The 23,171-nt window shown below is 40.2% G+C and overlaps 1 protein-coding gene and 1 pseudogene across 1 annotated transcript in view; both read right to left on the bottom strand.

Annotated features, from left to right (window-relative positions):
* Nucleotides 1-5,926: 5,926 nt before the first annotated feature.
* PCOLCE2 (procollagen C-endopeptidase enhancer 2) overlaps nt 5,927-23,171 on the bottom strand; it is a 72,099-nt gene continuing 54,854 nt past the window's right edge. The window contains exons 6-9 of the mRNA XM_002814132.5: nt 17,717-17,871; nt 11,596-11,679; nt 8,942-9,109; nt 5,927-6,518 (exon numbers count right to left, since the gene is read on the bottom strand). Of these exons, the coding sequence (XP_002814178.1) occupies nt 6,388-6,518; nt 8,942-9,109; nt 11,596-11,679; nt 17,717-17,871 (538 nt within the window). The 3' untranslated portion in view covers nt 5,927-6,387. The remainder of the gene's footprint in view (nt 6,519-8,941; nt 9,110-11,595; nt 11,680-17,716; nt 17,872-23,171) is intronic.
* On the bottom strand, nt 14,366-16,341 carry LOC112132602 (large ribosomal subunit protein uL2-like; annotated as a pseudogene).

Consider the following 23,171-nt stretch of genomic DNA (forward strand, 5'->3'; position numbering starts at 1 on the left):
GCGAAACCCCATCTCTACTAAAAATACAAAAATTAGCTGGGCGTGGTGGCGGGCACCGGTAATCCCAGCTACTCAGGAGGCTAAGGCAGAAGAATCGCTTGAACCCGAAGGGTGGAGGTTGCAGTGAGCCAAGATTGTGCCACTTCACTCCACCCTGGGCAAAAGAGGGAAATTTCATCTCCAAGTTGGGGGAAAAAGAGGCTTTTTGTGCGCCGGGTCCTTAATTCAAGCCTCTTAATTATAAAAGGAAAAAAATATTCAATGTTTTGTCCTTAGACTAGGGCTTATTTACACACCTAAGAGATAAGCATGGAAAATTTTCTATTTGAATCAGCTGCAGGTTACCTTGGGTTTTTCTATCTGGAAGAGCATAACATCTCTCTACTGTAATAGTCTTGTTTCTCCCTTTCCGATCCTAATATCATGTATTTCATTTTCTTGCCTTACCACGCTGTCTAGATCCCTCAGTACAATTTCTAATAGATATGACAATTTCAGGCATTCGTGTCTTACCACTGATCTTAACAGAAATGCTTTCAATATTTCACCATTAAGTATGAGCTTTGCTGCAGATTTTCTTGTCAACTTAAGGACATTTCTTTCTATTCATAGTTTTCTCAGGGTTTTTTGTCAGGAATAAATGTTGAATTAGATTAAATGCTTTTTCTGCATTATTAAAATCAAATGAACGTTCTCCATCTATTGTGAATAGGGCTCAACAGGACCTTTCCCCATTCTGTTAAGAATTTGACCTTTAACTGTAGTTTAGGTTACCTAGTAGTCTGATAATACAGTACGTCAGCTATGTTGCTAGGCATACTTGCTTATGGTAAAAATGAGCCCTGATAGGTAAACTGCATCTGGATTGGGAGGAACAATCCTTGAACTACGAATACCTACCTGATGGGGAGACATTGGCTGCGCTTTCCTGAGTGCCTAACTCTTAGAACTAGGCACGTCATCTGTGAGGAGTCAGGAAGCTGTGCTTAAGGAGTTGTAAGAGATACTGGCTTCTGTGGAGATGTGACCTTTCAGCTGGTGTGTCTACACCCACTTGTGTTCACCTGACTGAATCTTTTTTTTCTCCTTGATTCTGAGACATCATCTAGGGAGGCGAAAGAAAACAGCTAATGTTTGGCTGTGTAAACTTCTGCCAGACTGCTACAAGGATTCTCACAGAAAAAGAAATTCTGACACTGTCCTGCTGTTAAACTCTCATCCCTGTCCTATATCCTTCTTAGGACATTAGTACCAAGAAAGATCCGTGGTGTTTTTAAGAGCCTGAATGTTTCATTGCACCTCAGTCTCCCTAGTTAGTATTGCAGATCTATTTATTCTGTAAAGTATGTTCATTGATTTTCTAATGTTAAATCAACCATGCATCCCTGGGATAAAGCCAACTTGATCATGATCTGTTTTGTTTGCTGAATTTTGTTTGCTGAATTTCATTTGACAATGCTTTGTTTAGAGTTTTTGCACCTGTGTTCATAGGTGGAAGCAAGCAGACTGGAGATTTTCCTGGTTCCTACTGTCTCTAAAGTTTTGCTATTAAGATTATATTAATCTCATAAAAAGAATTGCTGAGTGTTCCTTCTTTATGCATACTCTGGAATAGTTTATGTCAGATTGATAGTATTTACCACTTAAATGTTCGGTAAGCCTTCCAGGTAAAACTATCTAGGCCCCAAGTTTTATTTGAGGAAATATTTTAAACTACAGATTAAATTTCTTTAATGATTATAGGACTATTTAGGTATTCTATTTCTACTAGAGTCTGTGTTAAGTTCTCAACGCCCAGCTTCACCTCCCTGCCTCGGAATTTGTCCACTTTATCTAAGTTTTCAAATCTATGAGCATAAAGTGGTTCGTAGTATCTTATCATCTTTTAAGATTCTGAAAAATCTGCAGTAAGGTCCTCTTTCAATACAAAATTGGTTTATTTATCTGTTTTTACTTATTTTCTTGCTTAATTTGGTCAGAACTTTGTCAATCATATTAGTCATTTTAAAGAACCACCATTTGGCTTTCCTTTTTTCTATTATTTAAGATGACAACTTTATTCAATTTCTGCTCTATGCTATTTTATCCCACCTTTTAAAAGTTTATGGTGTTTTCCTTTTACTAAGTTCCCAATTTGTATCATTCACAAATTAGTTTCCATCCTTTCTTTTATAATGTAAACATGTAAGATTATAAATTTTAAAGTGTTGTTTAAGCTGCATTTCACACATTTTAAAATGCAGTTTTTCTATTGTTCAGTTTTTAATATTTTGTTTTCCATTATGGTTTCCTTTTTATCATGAGTTGAAAGTACATTTCTTGATTTCCAATTTTTTTCTTGTTTTTTGTTGTTTACTTTTTGTTATTAATTTCTAGTCATTTACTGTTGTTAGAGAAGGCTGTTTGATACCAGCTGTTTGAAATTTGTTGGAATTTGCTTCATGGCGCATGGCAAGTTCTGAAATTGTTCCATATGAGCTCAAAATAATGTGCCCTTGGTTCTGTTCTACATATGTGTGTTAGGTAAATCTAGCTAATTGTGTGGTTCAACACTTCTATATTTTTAATGTTTTCTCTTTTAAATTTGTCGATTACTGAAAGAAACATGTTAAAACCTCCCATTATGATGGTAAACTTGTCCATTCCTATTTACACTATATCAGATTTAGTTATATATTTTGAAGGATGTTATTAGCTGTGTGCAAATTTAGAATTGTTATATCTCCTTGTAACTCTCTTCATCTTGAGTAATGCCTTGAAGTATTTTTTTTTCTAGTATTAATAAAACCATACCATTTTTGTTTTGGTTAATGTTTGCCTGGTATACTGCATTTATCTTTTTCTATCCCTTTCCTCTCAACTTTTCCGTGTCCTCATGTTTTAGATGTCTCTTTCAAATAGCACATAGCTGTATTTCTTTTTCTAAGCCAGTCTGACCATTTTGACGTATAACTTTCAGGACTTAGTTTAGGTGTTTACTGAAATTATTGATATGTTTGTATTTTTACCTTACTTTGTTGTATTTTTCCTGGTTTCACTTTCTTTAATTTCTTCTTTTTCTTCCTCTGCTGGTTTTAAATGTTGATGCGCTATTTATATTATTTATGCTCTATTTATATTATTATTTTATTATATTACCCTAGAAAAATTAATGTAAATACTTAAATTATCAAAGTCCTAAGTTAATATTTTTATCTTTCTCTCTCTCAATATGAGGTCTTTAGAATACTTAGGTCAAATCTTTTTAAAAAACGTTTGCTTGCTAATTGAATTTAATTGCAAATTTTTTGTTTCCATTTATATAAAAAAAATAAATTTGTTTGCTTGAATCCATGAACTCAAGCAAAAGGTGTTTCTGACTAATATTACTTAACTCACATTAGAACTTTCTGATTAGTGCCTGTTTAATTATAGGGCTTTTCTTTAAGGAAGTTTTTTTGTCATTAGTTGATACCATTTAAATACTCCAGAAGTAAATGGGAGCCTGGTAGCAGTAGTCTATTAATACATGAAAGAAAAGAAGGTAAATGTCTTCCAATTAAGGTTAACTTGCAAGTAAATACATAACAGAATTTAAGACTTGGGAACTTGGCAAAAATCTTAAATGTTCATTTACAGGAATTCGAAGGATGAAAATCAAGCTAGCAAGATGCTCTGAAACAGTGAGATTTATTTATAATTTTGAAATGTTTTGTGATACGTTAGTATGGTCACCTATTCATTCTTCATGTGTATTTGATTCCCCAAGTATAAATACTTAAAAACAAAAACAAAACCTTATCAACTATTCTTGAAAAATAAACAATTCCTAAAAGAGAAAATAGTATGGGATCCCAGAAGTTATGTAGTCTAACTCCCTCAAATTATAACTAAGGAAACTAAACCTCAGTCAAAATAAAGGTGTCTTAGTCCGTTCTGGGCTGCTATAACAGAATATCTGAGACTGGGTAATTCATAAAGAACAGATATTTATTTCTTACAGTTCTGGAGGCTGCGAAGTCCAAAGTCAAGGGCCCACATCTGGTGACGGCCTTCTCGCGGCATCATCCCATGGCAGAAGGCGGAAACTCAAGAGAGCACATGAACATATCAACACATGTGCATGCCCAAAAGAGAAAGACAAGGATGGAGTGGGGACACAGGGGGCCAAATTCATCCTTTTACCAAGGACCCATTCTCATGATAACTAACTCACTCCCATGATAATGGCATTAATCCATTCGTGACGGCTCTGCCTCATAAAAGAGCCCACCTCTCAACACTCTTGCATTGAGGATTTACTTTCCAACACATAAACTTTGGAGGATACAGTCAAACCATAGAAAAATGATTGTTTAAAAAGGAAAGAAATTACAAAGTGATTGTTATTCCAGAAAGAGCAGCTTCACGATTCATCTTGATTATCTCTCTGTTTTGAATAACTGAAGTAAAAGATAAACCAGTGCCACACACTGTTAACCGTGAATCCCCTAAGCAGTTGTAAAATACTGTGTCAGAGATGTCAATAGTATGAATAGCTTAAATTACTCTTCTCAGTTTTTACCCCACTGTGACTCAAGCCCCCACTCACCTAAAGAAGTCTTTCCGCTGGTCGTGCAGAAGGTTGATACCTGCCAGCATGCTGCTTGTAATTCACCAATAGGAGATTCTATTCAGAAAGAAGAAATACTGAAATCTTTAGGATTCCCTCCTAAGTCCCAGAACATGTATTCTTGAAGGGAAGCAACTTGCTTTGAGAAGGCTGGAATCAATGAGGAATCCACAGTTACATCCTGTGCTGGGCACAGCTGGTCTGTGAAGTTCAGCTGGCTAAGAGAACTTTCTAAAAGCTGACACTGGCCAGGGAAGCCAGTCACCCACCGTCATTAGGGTCTTCTAGTTCATCTACTTCCTCAGCTGCAGAATTCCCTGGTGCTGACAGCTCCTCAGTGGGAAAGTACAGGAGCAGTTTCTGACCTGCCTGCCAGCCCAATTTTGTCGTTTCCTTAGGCTCAGCCAGCTGCCGTTAACAGAGGGAACAGAGTTCCTTTTGAACTTCTATTTTGCCACCCTTTAAATGTCTGGTCATCCTAGGGCTGGGAATTAATGTTTTCATCTAAAAGAGTATTTTCCCTTATTTCCAAAACTTTGCTTCTACCGTGGAAGAGTTTGTGACCCACGTCTTTGTTCATCCCTAATGTTCTTTCAGCCTTCTTTGGATAGGGATGGTTATCCGCTCTCCCACAGCCCCTGGCTGGTAACTTCCTACAGGGCTGGTTGCTGCACTCATATAGTTGTGCCTTAAGCAGCTCTGTGTGAATGAAGGTCCTTTTACTGTTCTTCCACTAATGACTGAAAATAGATTTCTCAAAGGCTCTTAGCTGATACAGCCTGATCCAGTTAACTGGGGATAAACAGGGCAGCAGTGTCAAGCTCACTTCTAATTTCAAGTTCTGTAAAATGACCAATTATATAGGCTAGTAAATACTAGCCTAAGTACTAATATTTAGTACTTCACTCTTCAAATCAGGATAAGAGGGCTTTCCTCTGGGAGTAGGGAAGGCTCTTCTAGTGGCAGTGAGGGCAAAGGATTTGGAATTAGGACTCTTTAGCTTGATTGTTTCGTCTCTCAGGAGACATGTGCTCTGGCAAGTCACTAAACATACCTGAGCTTCCATTTCAATTACAAAATGAAACAGCGTGGACTAGATCCCTGAAAGATGTTATTCTAGCACTAACATTCTCTGTTTCTGCAGAGAGAAGAATTATAGTCTATTGACATTACTGGATCCATTTAGTCCCTGAAATTCTTGGAATGCTCTTTTAGCAAAGTGTAAATTGATACAAAGGCAATTTTATGCATAACACTATTCTTATTGCTAAAAGGGAATATTCCTTCTACAATGTCCCACTATCTATAAAAAGAAGTTTAGTGGTTGTTCTGTAATCCTTTAAAAATATTTTATTAAGCATTGATTTAGAAAACGCAAGACAAGATTGTAACACCTCAGGGCAAAGGCTTGAAGGTGAAACAAATATCACTATAAATATTGCACTTCTAAAATCTTTTTTTGACATCTTCACCCAACTCAATTCTAAACTATCCTTTTACAGAGATGTATAAATAAACGCTTCCAAGCTGTCAACGCTTGACAGTTTTGGCTTCCTATCACCGCACTAAGTCGGCAGGTTTCCAATCAGATAGCTGCTCCTCTGACAGCAGGCAAAGAACTTCCCTCAGCTATCTCGGAGGCCTCATACCTCCATCATGTGAAGAGTCAATCAGTCCCATCTTTCGGAATGCTCTTTCAGAATATGTAATTTTATAAGTATTTTTTTTTCTACTGAGAGAACATAGATCTTTCAAAGGCAATGGCAGAATACAGCTTAAATGGACACAGTTCACTGTTAACACTGCTTGTTTTTTAAGGCATCCAGGAGCTTCTGATTCTTGGTCTTGAACATCATGATAAAGCTGTTTGGCATGATTTTGCCTCGCCCATCTTCACCTACTTGGCCCATAATAATGTAATTTAGACCTAAAGAAAGAGAATACAGAAATTAATCTTTTTCTCTACGTATCATGTGTGAAACAACTTAGACTGTAAGTTACCTCTAGATAAATGTTCTCTTCTACATATGATAAGATTATACATGTATTCCACCTACGATAAAATCTGGGTTTTCTTGTTTTGCTTTTTAGAGATGGGGGTCTTGCCATGTTCCCCAGGCTGGTCTTAAACTACTGAACTTAAGCGATTCTCCTGCCTTAGACTCCAAAGTAGCTGGGACTACAGGCACACGCCACTGTGCCTGGATGATAAAATCTGTTTTAAGACTCTCATCAGCAAAAAGCCAAATTCAACTAGTAAGGTTTTTCAGCTATGCTAACACCAGGAAGCTGGACTGAGTGGTTAGATCCAGCCATGTCCCGCTCTGCAGTGCTGTAGGTCTGTTGCGGTTTCAAATGCCTGCTATGAAGAATGCACCGCATTAACGTGAAAGACTCTCCTTCCTCGAGGGGCCTCCAGGGCTCCATGATGGGCCATCCTCAGATGGCTTCTCAGTCCCATCATGTGTCTGGATTTTCCTGGCATTTGGCAACCAATGATCCACTCTCTTATGCTGCTGTTGTCTTGAACTTTAATCAACATCTCAAACATGTATGCTATGCAAGCTTCTTGAGGGCATAGATGGATCATATACTACTTGCATTTGTACAGTTTCTTGCAAAACATCGGTGTCAAGAGTACTTATATTGGTTATACTATGTTTTTATACGTTGGTGTGACTGGCTAAGTTAGGCCTAGACTGGGGCCTGAGGTGTTGGGTAACTCTGAATATTTATATTACCTCAGAAATAAATCAGAAAAAAAGGTATGTGTTAATTCCTCCTTTAGTTCCCCTTTCCCCTGGTGTGTCATAGAGAAAATGTGTCCTTTTTCTCTTGCATTTTCCTGTGTGGGTTGACCTTGTCATCACAGTGGTCTGTGAGAGCCTGAGAGTCTGGGCAGGTAATGCCGCCTCAAGGCTGAAGTGCTAGCAGCATTATGAGACCTTATAGAATCTTGAGGTGCAGTATCTGCTGCTCCTGGCAGTTCTGGAAAGAAATGTTTCTTTTTTACAGAGCCTTTGTGATTCTCTTCAGAGACTCAACATGAGGCTACTAGCCTCCTGACTTTTCTGAACAATCTGAATTCACAGTAAAGCTTGCTTTATTTTTAAATTTTTTTCTTTTTTTAGATAGTCTTGCTCTGCCACCCAGGCTGGAGAGCAGTAGTGTGATCATGACTCACTGCAGCCTCGACCTCTTAGGTTCAAGGCATCCTCTTGCTTCAGCCTCACGAGTAGCTGGGACCACAGGTGCGCACAACCACATCTGGCTAAATTTTTTTATTTTTAGTAGAGCAGAGGTCTCACTATGTTGCCCAGGCTGGTCTCAAACTCAAGCTGAAGCAATCCTCCCGTCTCAGCCTCCTAAAGTGCTGGGACAGTAAAGCTTTCTTGAAGTGGATATTCTGTATCTTTCTCTCTCTTTCTCTCTCTCTCTCTCTCTGTGTGTGTGGAAAGATGTTAGAGCTTATGTAGGGGAAAAATTGCAGAACTTGTGTGTGGTATGATTCCATAAGTGTATACGCCCATGCTTTATATGGATAGAAACTTTCTGGAAGGAACTTAAATTTTTTTTTTTTTTTTTTTTTTTTTGTAGAAATAGGGTCTCACTACATCACCCAGACTGATCTTGAACTTCTGGGCTCAAGCAATCCTCCCACCTCGGCCTCCCAAAGTGCTGGGATTATAGGCATGAGCTACCGTGTGTGGCTGGAAGGAACTTTTTAGAGTACTTCTAGGGAAAGGAAAAGGGTTTCACTTTTAAACATACTCTTATCTACTTATTTCAACTTTTTAAAAACCATGAAACATAAGTTACTTTTATAAGTTGTTAAATACATATTCTTAAAAAGTCATGTGCCTCTAGCCCTGGAGTAACTTTCCGTTTTTCCTAATTTCTTTCAATAAACTCACTCCCATCCATGGACTTAATAGTCCTATCTCTGCAAATGATTCTCAGATCTTTGATTCTAGCCCGGATATACCTCCCTCTTCTGAACTTTGGGTCTGCATTTCCTGTTGGCTGCTGGATATTCTTCTTTAAACCTAGACAGTACTGGCACCTTAAGTGCAATAATCTAAAATCTTTCCACCCTGCACTGCTCTGTGTGTCTATTGCCTATTGACTCAACTTCAAACGCTTCTTTCACTTGTTCATCGTGTCCACTACCCCTTCTTCTGCCACAAGTTACAAGGACTTGGATGAGAGCCCAATTCTGCCTGACTCCAAAGGCCTTCCTGCTCTGCAAGAAGTGGGCAACATATTAGCCCTGATTTTACTTCCCTAGACCAACCATGGCATGGAAAATCCATGGCTTACTCAGAGAGACCCAGTTTTCTCCCTACTCACCTCTTCTGAGGAGAGGGCACTGCTTGCAGACGACAGTGAGCCTGGCACTCATGTTCTTGCCCGCCTGCTGAATCGCCAAATTTCCCTCTTTGTAGATGTTGATGATCGAGACTGTGGCATGCAAACTCCCATCGCGAGTGATGGTTGTGATAACAGTGCCGGCTAATACTGCAGAAGAAAACATTTTGAAGTGATGTGACAGTGAAGGCAAATGCAAGCAGAACTGAAAAACAAGTTTACATTCTTCTAAGTCTCAGATACGAAACATTTTAATGTTAAAGAAAAGGCCCTCATAGAGGTTTCACATTTGCTTCTGTACATTTCTCACCAAAATTCAGGTTGGAGCTGTAATGTTACGCTGGTTGTTGGGGATTGATAACTAGAAGAGAAGCCTAAATACTTGCCACACTGTGGTCCATCGCTAAGGTTGAAACTCTTCAAAATGTTTTATCCAACTTGTGGATTGATTGTCACATAGGGGATAGTCTGGCTTACGAGGCTCTACCTATGAATACTCAAAAAGATCTTGTATCTTTAGAGGCAATACCATGCTAAAAGATTGCGCGATGGGGGATTTGGGCCACTAAGATGTGAGTCTTTGTGTCGGTGTGGGTGTGTAGCCACCTTTCTGTGTCTCTCCTCACCCTTCTCTGTAGCTGTCCTTTCTTCCTAAACTTTTGTTCATTCCCTGGGTCCTCACCCCTGTCTAATTATCAGTAAAGGTCTGTCTTCTACGGTCTTTCATATTCTCTTTCTTATCCACTCTGTTTATCTCATTTAACAAGCTGAAGTATAGAACTGAGGTATTAACTTAAACTTTTTTTTTCTTAAAAAAAAAAAACCTTTAGTAAAATGCAGTTGATTTTCATTATGTAATCTCGTTTTTCCCATCATGACACTCCGAGAAAAGAGTCTCTTTAAAGCCACAGAAGGAAAGATGCTGTCTTTCTCACGGGGGTGCGTCTGGCATTCTGGGGGCTTGAGCAAGGACAGTTCCTTGTGGTGTAGGACTTGCACTGAATATAGTTTTGTTTGTTTGTTTTTGTTGTTGTTTTTTCATGAGATGGAGTTTCACTCTTATTGCCCAGGCTGGAGTGCAATGGCACAATCTCAGCTCACTGCAACATCCACCTCCCAGGTTCAAGCGATTCTCCTGCCTCAGCCTCCCAAGTAGCTGAGATTACAGGCATGTGCCACCACACCCAGCTAATTTTGTATTTTTAGTAGAGATTGGGTTTCTCCATGTTGGTCAGGCTGGTCTCGAACTCCCAGCCTCAGGTAATTCGCCTGACTCGGCCTCCAAAGTACTGGGATTACAGGTGTGAGACACTGAACCCAGCCTGAATACATTTGTTACCAGCCTTGTCCTTCCTAGAAAAATCAGTAGCAGTTCCTAGTTATTGTGACAACCAAAAAAATGCAGTAATCTAACATCTCTATCACTCCCCAGGGGAGCATTATCAGCCGGGCTGAGAACCAGTGACTGATGATAGTTTTGGTCATTTTGCCATGTAAGTGGTCACATTAATGGAATAAATCAAGTTTTGGACTTAGTTAATCTGACTCCTTCAGAATAAAGTGAACACTCACTGCTTAGGCAGTGTGCAATGTTCATAAAATCAGAATTCCTATGATGCTTTACTTTGATCCTGTGTGATAAGTGTTCACTGCAAAATTCAGTCTATAGTCAAGTGAAATCAGTGGCTCCCAAGACACAGGGAGGGAGACTTCCTGAAGCACCTCCTACAGAAGAGTAAACTGGATGTGGTAGCAATTACATGTGGTGTTGTTTTCACTTTTATGCCAGTTATTTGAATTTCAGCATGTGAACTCTAGTAAGGTTTAGGGTCCCAGAGTCTTCAGTGTCTTCACACCTTCACTATGATACAGCTCGTCTGGACTACAGAAGTCACTTCAAGGCACAGAAAAAGCAAGCAGAGCCTCTCTGGGGAAGTTTGGTTTGGGGAAACGTATTTAGGCCATAGCAACTTGCTCTTCCTGATCAGATTTGTTTTAAATGTTCCTTTTAAGCCACTGAAAAAATAACCAAGATAAAATGTATCTTTTGCTCTTAAGTAGCTATCATAGATGGTGCAATTTTTCCACTGGAAAAAGCTCTTAAAAATTCTATATCATTAAAGAACACCTCCTCAGGTTCCAGTTTGTAAGAGTTTCCAAATGGACTCCAGATTTCCAACTTTTACCTCAGTACTTTGGAAAGGCAGTACAGGGGAAATACTTGAATTTCTTCTGAGAGAGGCCAGCTTCTGAATATAAGCTTGGGTATGTTTCTAATTTACTTAAGTTGAGTTACAGATGTGTGAAAAAATACTCTGTATATGAAAAATATATAAGAAAAAAAGTATATAGGTTTTTTGCAGGAATAGTCAGCCAGAATACACAATGCGGCAGTACCATGTACCAAGAGTCAAATTATTAAGCTTATATGAAAAAAAGTATATTTTCTAAATCCATATTTTTCTTAGTTGTGAAATCTAACAATTTGACCATTCTGGTGTATAGGCAAGTATTTTCTTGGATAAATGAGCAGCATTACTGACCCTTCACCATAAATTCATAGGAATTCCTTTGAGATTAAGCATGCAGCCTCAAGTTTCTGGTTAAAGAGAAAAAGACTGGCTTTTATTTCTTACCAAAGTCACTTGAACAATAATTGCCCTCCAGAGTCCCCGTCCGTCTACACTTTTGTTGACACAAGGCCACGGTGGGTTTTAAACCTTAATTCAAAGAAGACATAAGTTTTAGGAAAAATTAATTCAAGCATAATTGGTCTTTAGTTCTGAATCTACCCATTTAAAATTATCATTTATTTCCCTGAGCCACCAATCTATCACTACAAAGAAAAAATTTAAAATCATGCAAAATAAATTCTCCATGCTACCAACTACTGCTCTAATTTCACCAGGACAACTCAATACCCTCTACTGAATTTTAAACCTGAGATCAAAGATAGCACAAATTTAGCCCTGTTCTCTTCATCCTTTATATAAAACAAACACTATAAGAAAATACAGATGTATTCTGAGTGTGTGCCCTGTTTAGAAAAACCCAAAACAACAAATTGGAACTCACAGAATGTAGGTTAATCCTTCACTTTACAAAAGGAATCATAGGGTGTTCCCCTGAGGACATCCTTAAAATATGCAATTGCCTAAACATAAGTAGTATAGGTTTTTAGAAATACTGTTCATGTGTAAAGTGTGTTACATCTGTAATTAGATGCAACCAATCACTAAATATTTATTTTGAGCCTGGCACTGGCTATAAGGATCTTAAGAACTAAGAAGTAGACAAATTTAAAAGTAAACCAAATAGACAAAACACAGCAGTTCTTAAGTACGGGTGACGTTGCCCCCAGCAGGCATTTGGCAATATCTAGAAACATTTCTGGTTATCACAACTAGAGGGTGCTGCTAGCATCTAGTGGGTAGATGCCGAGACGCTGCTGACATCCCACAGAAAAAAGGACAGTCCCTGCAACACAGAAGGATCTGGCCCAAAATATAGTCCTGAGGTAGAGAAACCCCGGGTTAACAACGTGAAAATAGTTCGTCCTCATAATCAACTTAAAAATGTTTCAGAAATACTTGCTAATTATTTGTTTCTGTGTGACAATATGCTAGGAAGAACTAAACAGAACCACGGTAACAGCATTGCCCGTTGGGTGAATATCCACAACTGTAATATTGCTCTTTCAACAGGCCCCACCAACTCCTCTGTTAATTTATTATTTATCTATTTATTTATTTTTGAGATGGAGTCTCTCGCTCTGTCGCCCAGGCTGGAGTACAATGGTGTGATCTTGGCTCACTGCAAGCTCTGCCTCCCGGGTTCGAGCAATTCTCCTGCCTCAGCCTCCTGAGTAGCTGGGACTACAGATGCCTGGCCAGTTTTTGTATTTTTAGTAGAGACTTCATTTCGCATGTTGGCCAGGCTGGTCTCAAACTCCTGACCTCAAGTGATTTGCCTGTCTCGGCCTCCTAAAGTGCTGGGATTACAGGTGTAAGCCACCGCGCCCAGCCTATTTATTTATATACTCTTAATCTGTATCCCCTACTTAACTCCAAAAAGAATCTGAAGCAGACGGCAATATTAAAACATACGTAATTTAATGTTAAAATACATATAATAGCTTAAACATGCATTTTTTAAAAAGGGAGAGAGAGAAAGAGCTCAGAAGATGTTTGGAAGGGAGAGACATACCATTGTTCCAGAAGTTGGGAACCTCACTTCAGCTGTAAATTTACGGAATTAAATTTACTCAGTTAACTGAGTCGAAAAGTTGTGGTGTCTCTGATGGTGAGCGCCCTTTCCCGGGCCCATTGGGAACTGGCTGCTTCTCAGCCTCAGAAGGTCAGTCTGGAAGTGGGGTGGGTGTCCCACATGCCCTTCTTCTGCTTTGGTGGGGCCTGCCGTCTGGCCTGCAAGTCACTGGCTCTCTCCTTCCCCTCCTCATGTTAACTGTCATCTGTCTCCTTGCCCTTCACTCACAAAGCTGGTCCCGGTTCTCGGCCCTCCCTGGCTGTGTTCCCGCGATCGTTTCTGTGGGTCCACCCTCCCATGCCTGATCCCGCAGTCCCGTGGCCTCATCTTCACCAGGGACTTTCTTAGACACTCAGTTCCGGGCTCGGATGTCTTCATGCTATGGCTGTTCATTGCCAGTCTGTCAAATTTAGACCTGCTGGCATCCAGGACAGCGCTATCCCCTCCAAGCTTATTTATTTAATCACTCTATGACTATGTTTTCTTCCATCTTTGATGGTTCAATATTGGCTGCTCTCATTTTTCCCAACCCATCAACCCTGGCCTGTCTTTACTTCCTTAGCAATTTTATTTCATTTCCATGGTCCATTATTTCAATCATTTTCTACACAATGCCTTAAGGTCCCTTCCCCTCTGCCCTTCAGCCCTGTATGAATCTGCAGAGAAATCTGTTTTTCCTGTGCTTGCCCTCAGACAACTGAGTACACAAATGAGCCTTCAGCAGAGTGACAGGCTGGAGTTCAGCCTACTCTCCAATTTCTACAGCTGTTTTTCAAATTCTTTCTCATTCTCCTAACATCCCGTGCTGCCACTCCCTTCTCGCTCTCAGAGGTGACCCTGCCTTTTTTTTTTTTCTTTTTGAGATGGAGTCTCACTCTGTCACCCAGGCTGGAGTGCAGTGGCGCAATCTCGGCTCACTGCAAACTCCGCCTCCTGGGTCCACGCCATTCTCCTGCCTCAGCCTCCGGAGTAGCTGGGACTACAGGTGCCCACCACCACGCCTGGCTAATTTTTTTGTATTTTTTTTAGTAGAGACAGGGTTTCACCGTGTTAGCCAGGATGGTCTCGATCTCCTGACCTCGTGATCCGCCTGCCTTGGCCTCCCAAAGTGCTGGGATTACAGGCGTGAGCCACCATGCCTAGCCGACCCTGCCTATTTTCTAGGAAGAAGAGAAGCGTAGCAGAAAATGTTCTCAAGATCCCCACCAAACCTCCAAGTCATCTTTATACCATCTCTCTTCTTTTCCTCCTCTGAGAGAGGGGTCACCCCCTCTGACCTGGAATCATGCCTTCTGTGAGTCCTCTGGAGCCAGCCCCTCTCACCTTTACAGAAACTTTCCTTCTCAGTTTATTCCTTCTGTGTGCCATTGCCTTCTTCTTTGCTAGTTGCTCCCATCAACATAAGCAGGTTCAAGACTCTCAAAGCCTCTCCTTCTTCTTTAAGGCTGAACTTGGGGAATGAGCTACTGAACTTATTATCTCAATTTGCCATGTTCCACACTCCCCTCAGCACACACTGTCCGGGTTCTGCTGGCGGCACAAAGCCACTTACACAGATTGTGCTGGCGTCTCTGGTAGACTCCATGTCATGAAACCAAACGGAAACACTGTAGTCCTCCCTTATTGGAAGTCTCATCAACGCTTGACTCACTTACCACTCCCTTTTGAAACATTCCCTTCCACGGCTTTCACCACACACCCTCCCAGTTCTCCTCCCTCCTCCCTCGCCACTCCTTTTCAGTCACCTTTGCCAGTGTAACCTTCTCTTCAAAAAGATGGAAGTTTCTAGAGGGTTAATCTCAGCGCCTCTCCTCCTCCTGCCCTCAATCTCTCTCTAGGTCATCTCGTTCTTGATCATTGTTTCAACTATCTGTAGTTGATGACTCTTAATTATTTTTTGGCATAAAGACAAACTTTATTGAGCCCCTCAGCACTAGTTCTCTTTCTCCTGCAGTCTTGGTTCCCCAGAGATGTCCAGTCTGGCAGGCAGCAATGAGACCCGTTTTGCAGCCAGCAGGGTCATGTCTGAGATGGCGGAGGGGATGCCGATGTGCTGGTGGTTGCCACCTCCAAAAGGATGCTCCATAGGGTTCATGGCCACATCCCATACTCATGGCCACCAGTTCCTCTTTGCCTTATATTTGTGGTAGGCTTGGCAAGCCTTCAAGATGGGTTTGTCAGCTCTGTTGGCTGAGGAGATAACCTTCTTGGAGCCAGAGGGCAGCTTCACATGGGTCTTCTTGGTCTCAGGGTTGTGGGAGATAGCAGTGGCATAGTTCCCTGATGCCCAAGACAGCTTGCTACGGCCTCCAGGTTTCTCCTCCAGGCAGCACACGATCATACCCTCAGGCATGGTGCCCACAGGGAGCACACTGCCAATGTGGAGCTGGGCCTTCTTGCCGCAATACACAAACTGGCCCGTGTGAATGCCCTCAGCAGCAATGAAAAGCTCCGTCCGCTTCTTAAACCAGTACGGATCCCAGAAGACCACCTTGGGGAGGTGTGCGCTGTGGCCCGGGTTGTGGATGATGGGTGACTCTTAAATTTAAATCTGGCTTAAATCTCTCTTTTAGTCTGGGGACCCGTGTACCCCTACGCATGGCATATCCACTGGAAAATCTCACAGACACCTCAAACCCAACAAGGCCAGAGCCTAATTCATAAATCCACCTCCGAATCCAGTTCTCTACCTCTGTGAACAGTGGCAGTATCCCCCAGCTGTGCAAGCCTGGGACCTGGGAGGCATTCCTGACACCTCCCTGACCTCCCTAGTCCAATGAATCACCAAGGCCTGTCACTGTTGCCCTCTCATCTCTTGACTCTCTCTGAATTTGTGCCATAGCACAGTTCACCTGGACCAGCACGAGACTCTGGTGACCCCCTGGATTTCTACAATTCATTCACCTGACAGTGGCCACAGTGATCTTTGTAAAATGTGAAACTAATCCTGAACTTTGCTTAAACCCATCAACAGCTTCCCCCACACATAGGATAAACACAAAAATACTTAGAGCATAGGAGAGGGTTTGCAAGGCCTGAAGACGAAACTAGAAAGAGAGGCTGAGGACAAAGTGTGAAAGGTCTGACATACCACGGGGAGGGGTTTGGGCTCCCATGTGGTCCAGTCTGGTAGTCACTAGTCACATGAAGCTTTTCAATTTTAAATTCATTAAAATTAACTTAAAAGTTCAGTTCCTCAATATCATTAGCCACATTTTAAGTGCTCACAGTGGCTGCCATATTGGATAGCATAGCTGTAGACTATAAATTTAATGGGAGAACAACATGGTCTACACAGTGTGGTGGGAGCGGGCTAGGGCATGAGGTCAGCAGAAAAGATAGAGGATATCAAAGATGACCCTATAAGTGAGGCTACTGATGCTGTGGACATGCTTGGGAAAATAGGTGGAGAAGTAGGTTTGAGGCAGAAAATAGTGTGATAAAAACAAGTTTGTATATGCTTTCATTTAAATAGCTACAGTCACATTGTGTCCAGGAGAGAATTACAAATCCATGCTTGCGATTTCAGAGAAAGTTTAGGATGGAGATAAAAGCAAGGGAACCACTAGCTCAATGGGTGTGAACAGATAATTCTCTGGTAAGAACATGGACACCAAGGCTTATTGAGCTGAGCTGGAGAAATACAGCAGTTACATGAGGCAGTACATGTCCACACCACACAGTGGCGCACTTGCAGAGTGCAAGGAAACGTTAGACCCAGAGGCGCCTGCCTGTACTCAGCCCCAGCCTGGGTGTACATGGAAAATGTGGGCAATAAAGCTGGGCTTATTTCAGCCTATTTTACATCTTAACCTTTAGTCTTTCCTTCCTGCTTTTCCCCCTCCTCCCTGGGTTTGGATTTTTAGATCTGAGGCCTGAAATCCCAGGGGGTGGAGCTGATAGGCCAGGTACTAGCTACAGAGACCCTAACTCTCCACTCCCTACATACATGCCTCAGCCCCCAGGCCAGTTTCCCAACCAGCCTCTGCACTTCGTTGAATATTGTTGTTTAATTTACTCCGATTTGAAAATAAATAAATAAATAACATTTTATATGACATTTCGCTGAGAAGCAAAAAAAAAACCAAAAACCAAAAACAAACACTGGCAGAATATGAAAACGCAGATAGCAAGGCCCTAGAACTTCAACCTAAAATATCACAATTCTATGTAATAAAAAGCAGACGACAATTTTGTCAGTTCCAGAAACAGAAACTTAAGGCTTAGAATGATCTGTGCTTCTAATAGGCTTCCTAGTCATTGTTCAATGGTCATAATTTTCTTACCTGATATTTAAAAACTATTAGCTTATAAGCATTCTTACACCCTATACCTTTCTTTCATTAATGCAGTCATATTATTCTCTTACCAAAGCTTTCATCCTATTTAACTTTAATTTCAAGTATCTTCCTCTTATTTTTTTTCTACTTTAAAAGAATTCTTATTATACTCCTAAAGTTTTTGCACAAACTTCCAAACAGGAAAACTTACCCGTGGTTACAGGGAATGTGGTGGTGACAGGCTGTGCTGTAGTTGTAGGCAGTTTTTTTGGCCTGAATTTGTAGTGACCAATAAACCCATCTGCAGTTAAACTTAAGTCTGATAAGAACTGAATAAGAAGTTCATTTCTCTCAGATACAATTGGCCTAAAAAAAGAAAAATGTGTTTTTTTATAAATACTTAAAAGTGGTGCCTCTCTGAAAATGTAAAATTTTCTAGTTTTCCATTAACTTCTGACAATAGATGACCAGTTGTTTAAACTTAAAAGTTAAAATGTTTAAAAATACCAATTCTAATAGCTAACATTTACTGAGTGTTTGCTCAGCTAGGCACTGTGCTTTATGTGAATTGTCACATTCCACCTTCACAACAACCCTATTTTTATCTCTTTTTTTATGGAATAGGCAACTGAAGTTCAGAGAGTTCAAGTGATTTACTCAAGGCCCTATAGCTAGTATGTTGGGAGAGTCAGAACTTGAACCCAGGACCAGATAACTCTAGAGACTGTGGCAGACGTTGGGACATGGATGGTTTTCAAAAGCACCTCATGATTTGCCTGACTGGGAAAAGGCAGATTCTTTGAACTAAGACTCTTGCGTTCAAGCTGGCCTGGGTTTGCCATGTTGGCTACGAGCATAAAATGGACAAATCTGGTGAACAAATTCCCACCCCCTGTAAAGATGCAGCCAGAGGGATTATCTCAGTGGACTGATTATCTTTTCTATCCACTCTGGGCTAAGAAAGCCATGCAAAGGACTTCCATTTCATTTTAAATGGCAGTTCTTCGGTATGCCTGAAATGGAAACATTTCTATTATAATCTCCATTAGCAAAATGCTGTAAAGGAAAAAAAGAAAGTGATGAATCTGTTTTGGTGCTCATGAACGGCATCATTGATTAAGAGCTCTAATTTTAGGAGCTTCCTGGTTAGCTGGCACTAAAGATTTAGTGGAGATGATAAGTGAGGCTCAAAAGCTCTCTAAAATCTTAGGGGATTACTATATTACACAAGATAGTTTCACTTAAGTTTTGCTATTGTTATTTACACAATGGTTAAAAAAATGCTGTCTGATTAATTCTGTTTAAAAACTAATTCAGAAGTAGAAAAAAATTAACAAGTTATTTAAATGAATTAACCAGTGGTTTGACTGAACACCTTTTTGAGACATCTTCTCAGCCAATCACTTTTTACACATCACGGACAGCAAATAATAAGGCACCTCTTTTTTTTTCCCCCTACTGTCAGCTCTGCTGAGTGAGGTTGGTTGGCAGAGAGGGTAGATCTACCTGACCCAACCAGTTAGAAAAACTGCGTGATATTTTCTGTCCTGAATATAACCTTCTGAGCCAGGGGATGAGATGAATCAAAAAGTGAGCTTTGTGATCTACATTTATAGTTTACTATGGGTTGAATATTTATCCCCTACAAAACTCATGTTGAAATTTAATGCCCAGTGGGGCAGTATTGAGAAATGGAACCTTTAAGAGGTGATTGGGTCATCAGGGCTCTGCCCTCAAGAATGGATTCATCCATTCATAGATTAATGGATAAGTGGGTTAATGGATTAATGGGTAATCACGGGAGTGGGACTGATGGCTTTGTAAGACGAGAGACCTGAGTTAGCATGCTCTGCCCCCCTTGCCATGTGATGCCCTGTGCTACGTGGGGACTTTGCAGAGAGTCCCCACCAGCAAGAAGGCTCTCCCCAGATGTGGTCCCTTGACCTTGGACTTTTCAGCCTCCGTAACTATAAGAAATTCTTCTTCTTTATAAATTACTCAGTTTCAGATATTCTGTTACAGGCAACACAAAACGGACTAAGACACTTCCAGCCACAAAAGTGATCAGGTTATTTAAATAACGCTTCTGAGATTCAAGCCTTTCACGAAAATATTCTATCATGCTTTTGAAAAACACTCCCATTAAATAAATAAAAACAATACACTAAACACAATTCTCACCTACAACTACAAATAAAACATGTTAATTTAGTTTAAATGACAAAATTACAAAAAAAGCACTTATAAGCAGCAAAGGAAAGGAAAGACTCAATCAGGTCAGCCCTCCTGACATGATGTTATAATTATATGATAATTCACTGCCTTTTCTATGAATTAACCTTGGGGGTACTATATTGGAAACTGAATTTTCTCAAGGAAGAGTATTTTAGGAACAAAGACATATTTTTGTTCTGCTGCAACTGAGCTTTAGGATAAATTTGACAGAATCACAGTGCCACAAATGTGCTGGGGGCCATGTTACATCTGCAAATTGTTATAAATCACTAGGTAGACAAGAGGAAATTTCACTTAGATCCACTCTGCATTGGCAAATCCCAAGAACGGACTGAGATGCTGTTTCATGTGGTATAGAGCCAGTTACTGTTAGCTGCCTCTAGTTATCATTCCATAGTCTTCCTGTCCTTCAGTCACTACAGCCAACCAAACACCATGTCTTGCCATTTTTGCCTCCTAAGTATTTCTTGATCCACATCCTCCTCTTCATTTCTACCACCCTTCTCCACCTCCTCGACGTTACCTGGACCATTGCAACAGTCTCCAAACTAGGCTCCCTGCTCACCTTCTCTAGGACGGGGGTTCTAGAGCCTCTGGTCCTGTCACGCCTGGTCTAAATTCAGTTGAGTGTTACCATCTCTGCAGCACATGGAAGCCAACTCAACCCTCCTGCCTCATCTGTATAGAGGCCCCAACTCAAGGTTTTGGCTGCAGAAATAACACACATCTCTCCTGTGTATCTTTATTAATGGAGTTACCTCTGCATGGGATGAGCTTGTCCTCCCTGCTGTCTCTAACTCCAACTCTTCCTTCAAGACTCATCTTCGAGAGGCACAATCTCCTTTCAAAAGCTTTCCCTGATCACTTGTCCAGACTGAGCCAAAGAACTCAGAAACCCACCCAGGACATTCATTAGCCAGTTTACTTACCTGCCTTATTTTGTTCCCTCCCAGTACTTTTCTTTGCAGTTTTAATTTATCTTTGTATTCCAGGTGCCCAGCACATAGCCAGGGAGGAATCAATGTTTCTGAACAGAATTCAATGGCATTGATCTACACTGAATCAAACCAAGTATGATGGGGTGCTGTCTACCTATACCCAGTGCTCCTCCTGTTCATTTTTTAACAGGGAAAAGCTCCCCTAACAGGTTTTCTCATTTTCTGCACTGCTCTAACCCAGAAGTATTCTGACTATGAAAAATATTCCTCTGGATAAAAGTGTTAGTTGGTGAGCTGGCAGCCAAGCTCTTCCAGTCAAACCCCTGGTAAATGAGTGATGCTCAATAGCCGCCGCCGGGGCTGCCCCTCCTCCACCCTCATGGAGGCAGCCACTACCCTGAATTTTGTGCTTATCATTTTCTTGTTTTTAGCTATGGGTTTATCACACACATATGCATCACTATGCGATATATTGTATAGGTCTACATGTTTTTAAACATCATAAATGAAAGGGTATGGTGTGCATTTTTCTTTTCTTTTTTGTTTTGTTTTGTGTTTTTGAGACAAGGTCTTACTCTGTCGCCCAGGCTGGAGTGCAGTGGCATGGTCTTGGCTCACTGCATCTTCCATCTTCCAGGTTCAAGGGAACCTCCCACCTCAAGTAGCGGGGATTACAGGCAGACATGCACTACCAGGCGACATTAATTGTTTTGTATTTTTAGAGATAGCATTTTACCATGTTGCCCAGGCTGGTCTCGAACTCCTGAGCTCAAATGATCCACCTGCCTCGGGCTCCCAAAGTGCTGGGATTACAGGCATGAGCCACCACGCTCAGCCTTTTTTTTTCTTTAACCCTCAACATTATACCTATGAGATTCATCCACTGTTTTCATTGCTTTATAGTGTGCACTATAACACAATTTAAGAATTCTCTTGTTGATAAACATAGGGCTATTTACTCTCTCCCACCCTCATTACAAACCATATTGCTGAGAACATTCTTGCATATGTCTTGTGGTGCAAAAGTGGTCGTACCAATTCACACACCTTTCAAAGGTTTATTCACTATGCAGCTTTCTTCTTTTGGGAGTGCCTTTTCATGTCTTTTACTTCCTACTGGGTGGTTATCTTTTCCTTATTAATTTTTAGGATTTCTTAATACATTCTGGAACCTAGGCCTTTGTCAAATATGTTATAAATATGTTTCCATTTGTGCCTTTTCTTTTCCCCCTTTCAGGTATATTCTGATGAACAGAAATTCTCATCTAAGTTTCTCATTTAAGTTTCTAATCCATCTGTCATTGATTTTTTGTGTGATATTAGCTAAGAATATAATTTCATTTTTCCAGAATAAAAATAGTCTAGGCCCCATTTTTCAATGAGGCCATCCTTTTCCTGCTGACTGATGGTTCTCTGTGACAGGCCCAATCTGCAGATACATGTGGATATGTTTCTGGCCTCTCCTTGTTGTTTAATTAGCCATCTACCCATTACTCTTTTAAAACCACACTGTCTTAATTACAACAGCTTTCTGGTAAGGTTCCATACATGGTAAAGCAAGTCTTCCTGCCAGGTTCTTCTCCTTCAGAACTGTCTTACTTTTGCCCCCTTCTTCCTATCCCCTTGCAATCCCATGCATATTTTAGAATTAGACTGCTAGGCTTAATGGAAAACCAGTTTTAATATTTTTAAATGATATTGAGTCTTCCTATTCATGAGCATGATATACAGCTCCATTTATTTAGCTCTTTTAAAATATATTTTAGCAAGGTTTTATAATTTTCCCTATTAACGCATTTTTTATACTTATTCCTGAGCAATATTTTTATTGCTTTTAAAATAATTTTTTTTAAATATAAACTTTTAAGTTCAAGCTATCTAAGAAAAGATATTTGTGAATAAAATGATTTTTCCATTAAATAACATAAGTCCACAAGTCACACTTTAATCTGGTAAGGTATAAAGCTAAATTAATAAAGTTTCTAAATTCAAACCAACCTTGAATTCCTGGTCATAGAGTATTTTTTTATACATTGCTAAATTTGGCTTGCCAAGTTTTTTGTTTCAGGGTTTCTTTTTTATCATACTGATAAATGAGATTGGTCTCTAATATTATTTTCTTGTACTGTCCTTGTTTTTGTGTCAGGGTCATACTAGCTTTATAAAATTAGTTGTGGAACAATCCCTATTTTTCTCTGGAAGATTCTGTGCAGTATTAGAAATGTCTGTACCTCAAATATCTGTCAGAACTTTTCCTTCCTTGACAGGAAAACCTTTAATTACTGATTAAATTTCTTTAGTGATCATTTGGCAAATATGGCTTTTTGTTTCTCCTGTGTCCATTTTTCCTTGAAAAAAATAGAGTTTCTCCAGTTGCTGGATGTAGCATTCTCTATTCGTCTATTAGACCAAGTGTGTTCATTGTTTTTCAAATCTTCTACCTCCTAATTTCCCATCTTTCTCTCATTAACAGTTAGTTAATCTGTTAATTAT

The sequence above is a fragment of the Pongo abelii genome, chromosome 2 (assembly GCF_028885655.2).
Source record: "Pongo abelii isolate AG06213 chromosome 2, NHGRI_mPonAbe1-v2.0_pri, whole genome shotgun sequence".
In the NCBI taxonomy this organism is placed as follows: domain Eukaryota; kingdom Metazoa; phylum Chordata; class Mammalia; order Primates; family Hominidae; genus Pongo; species Pongo abelii.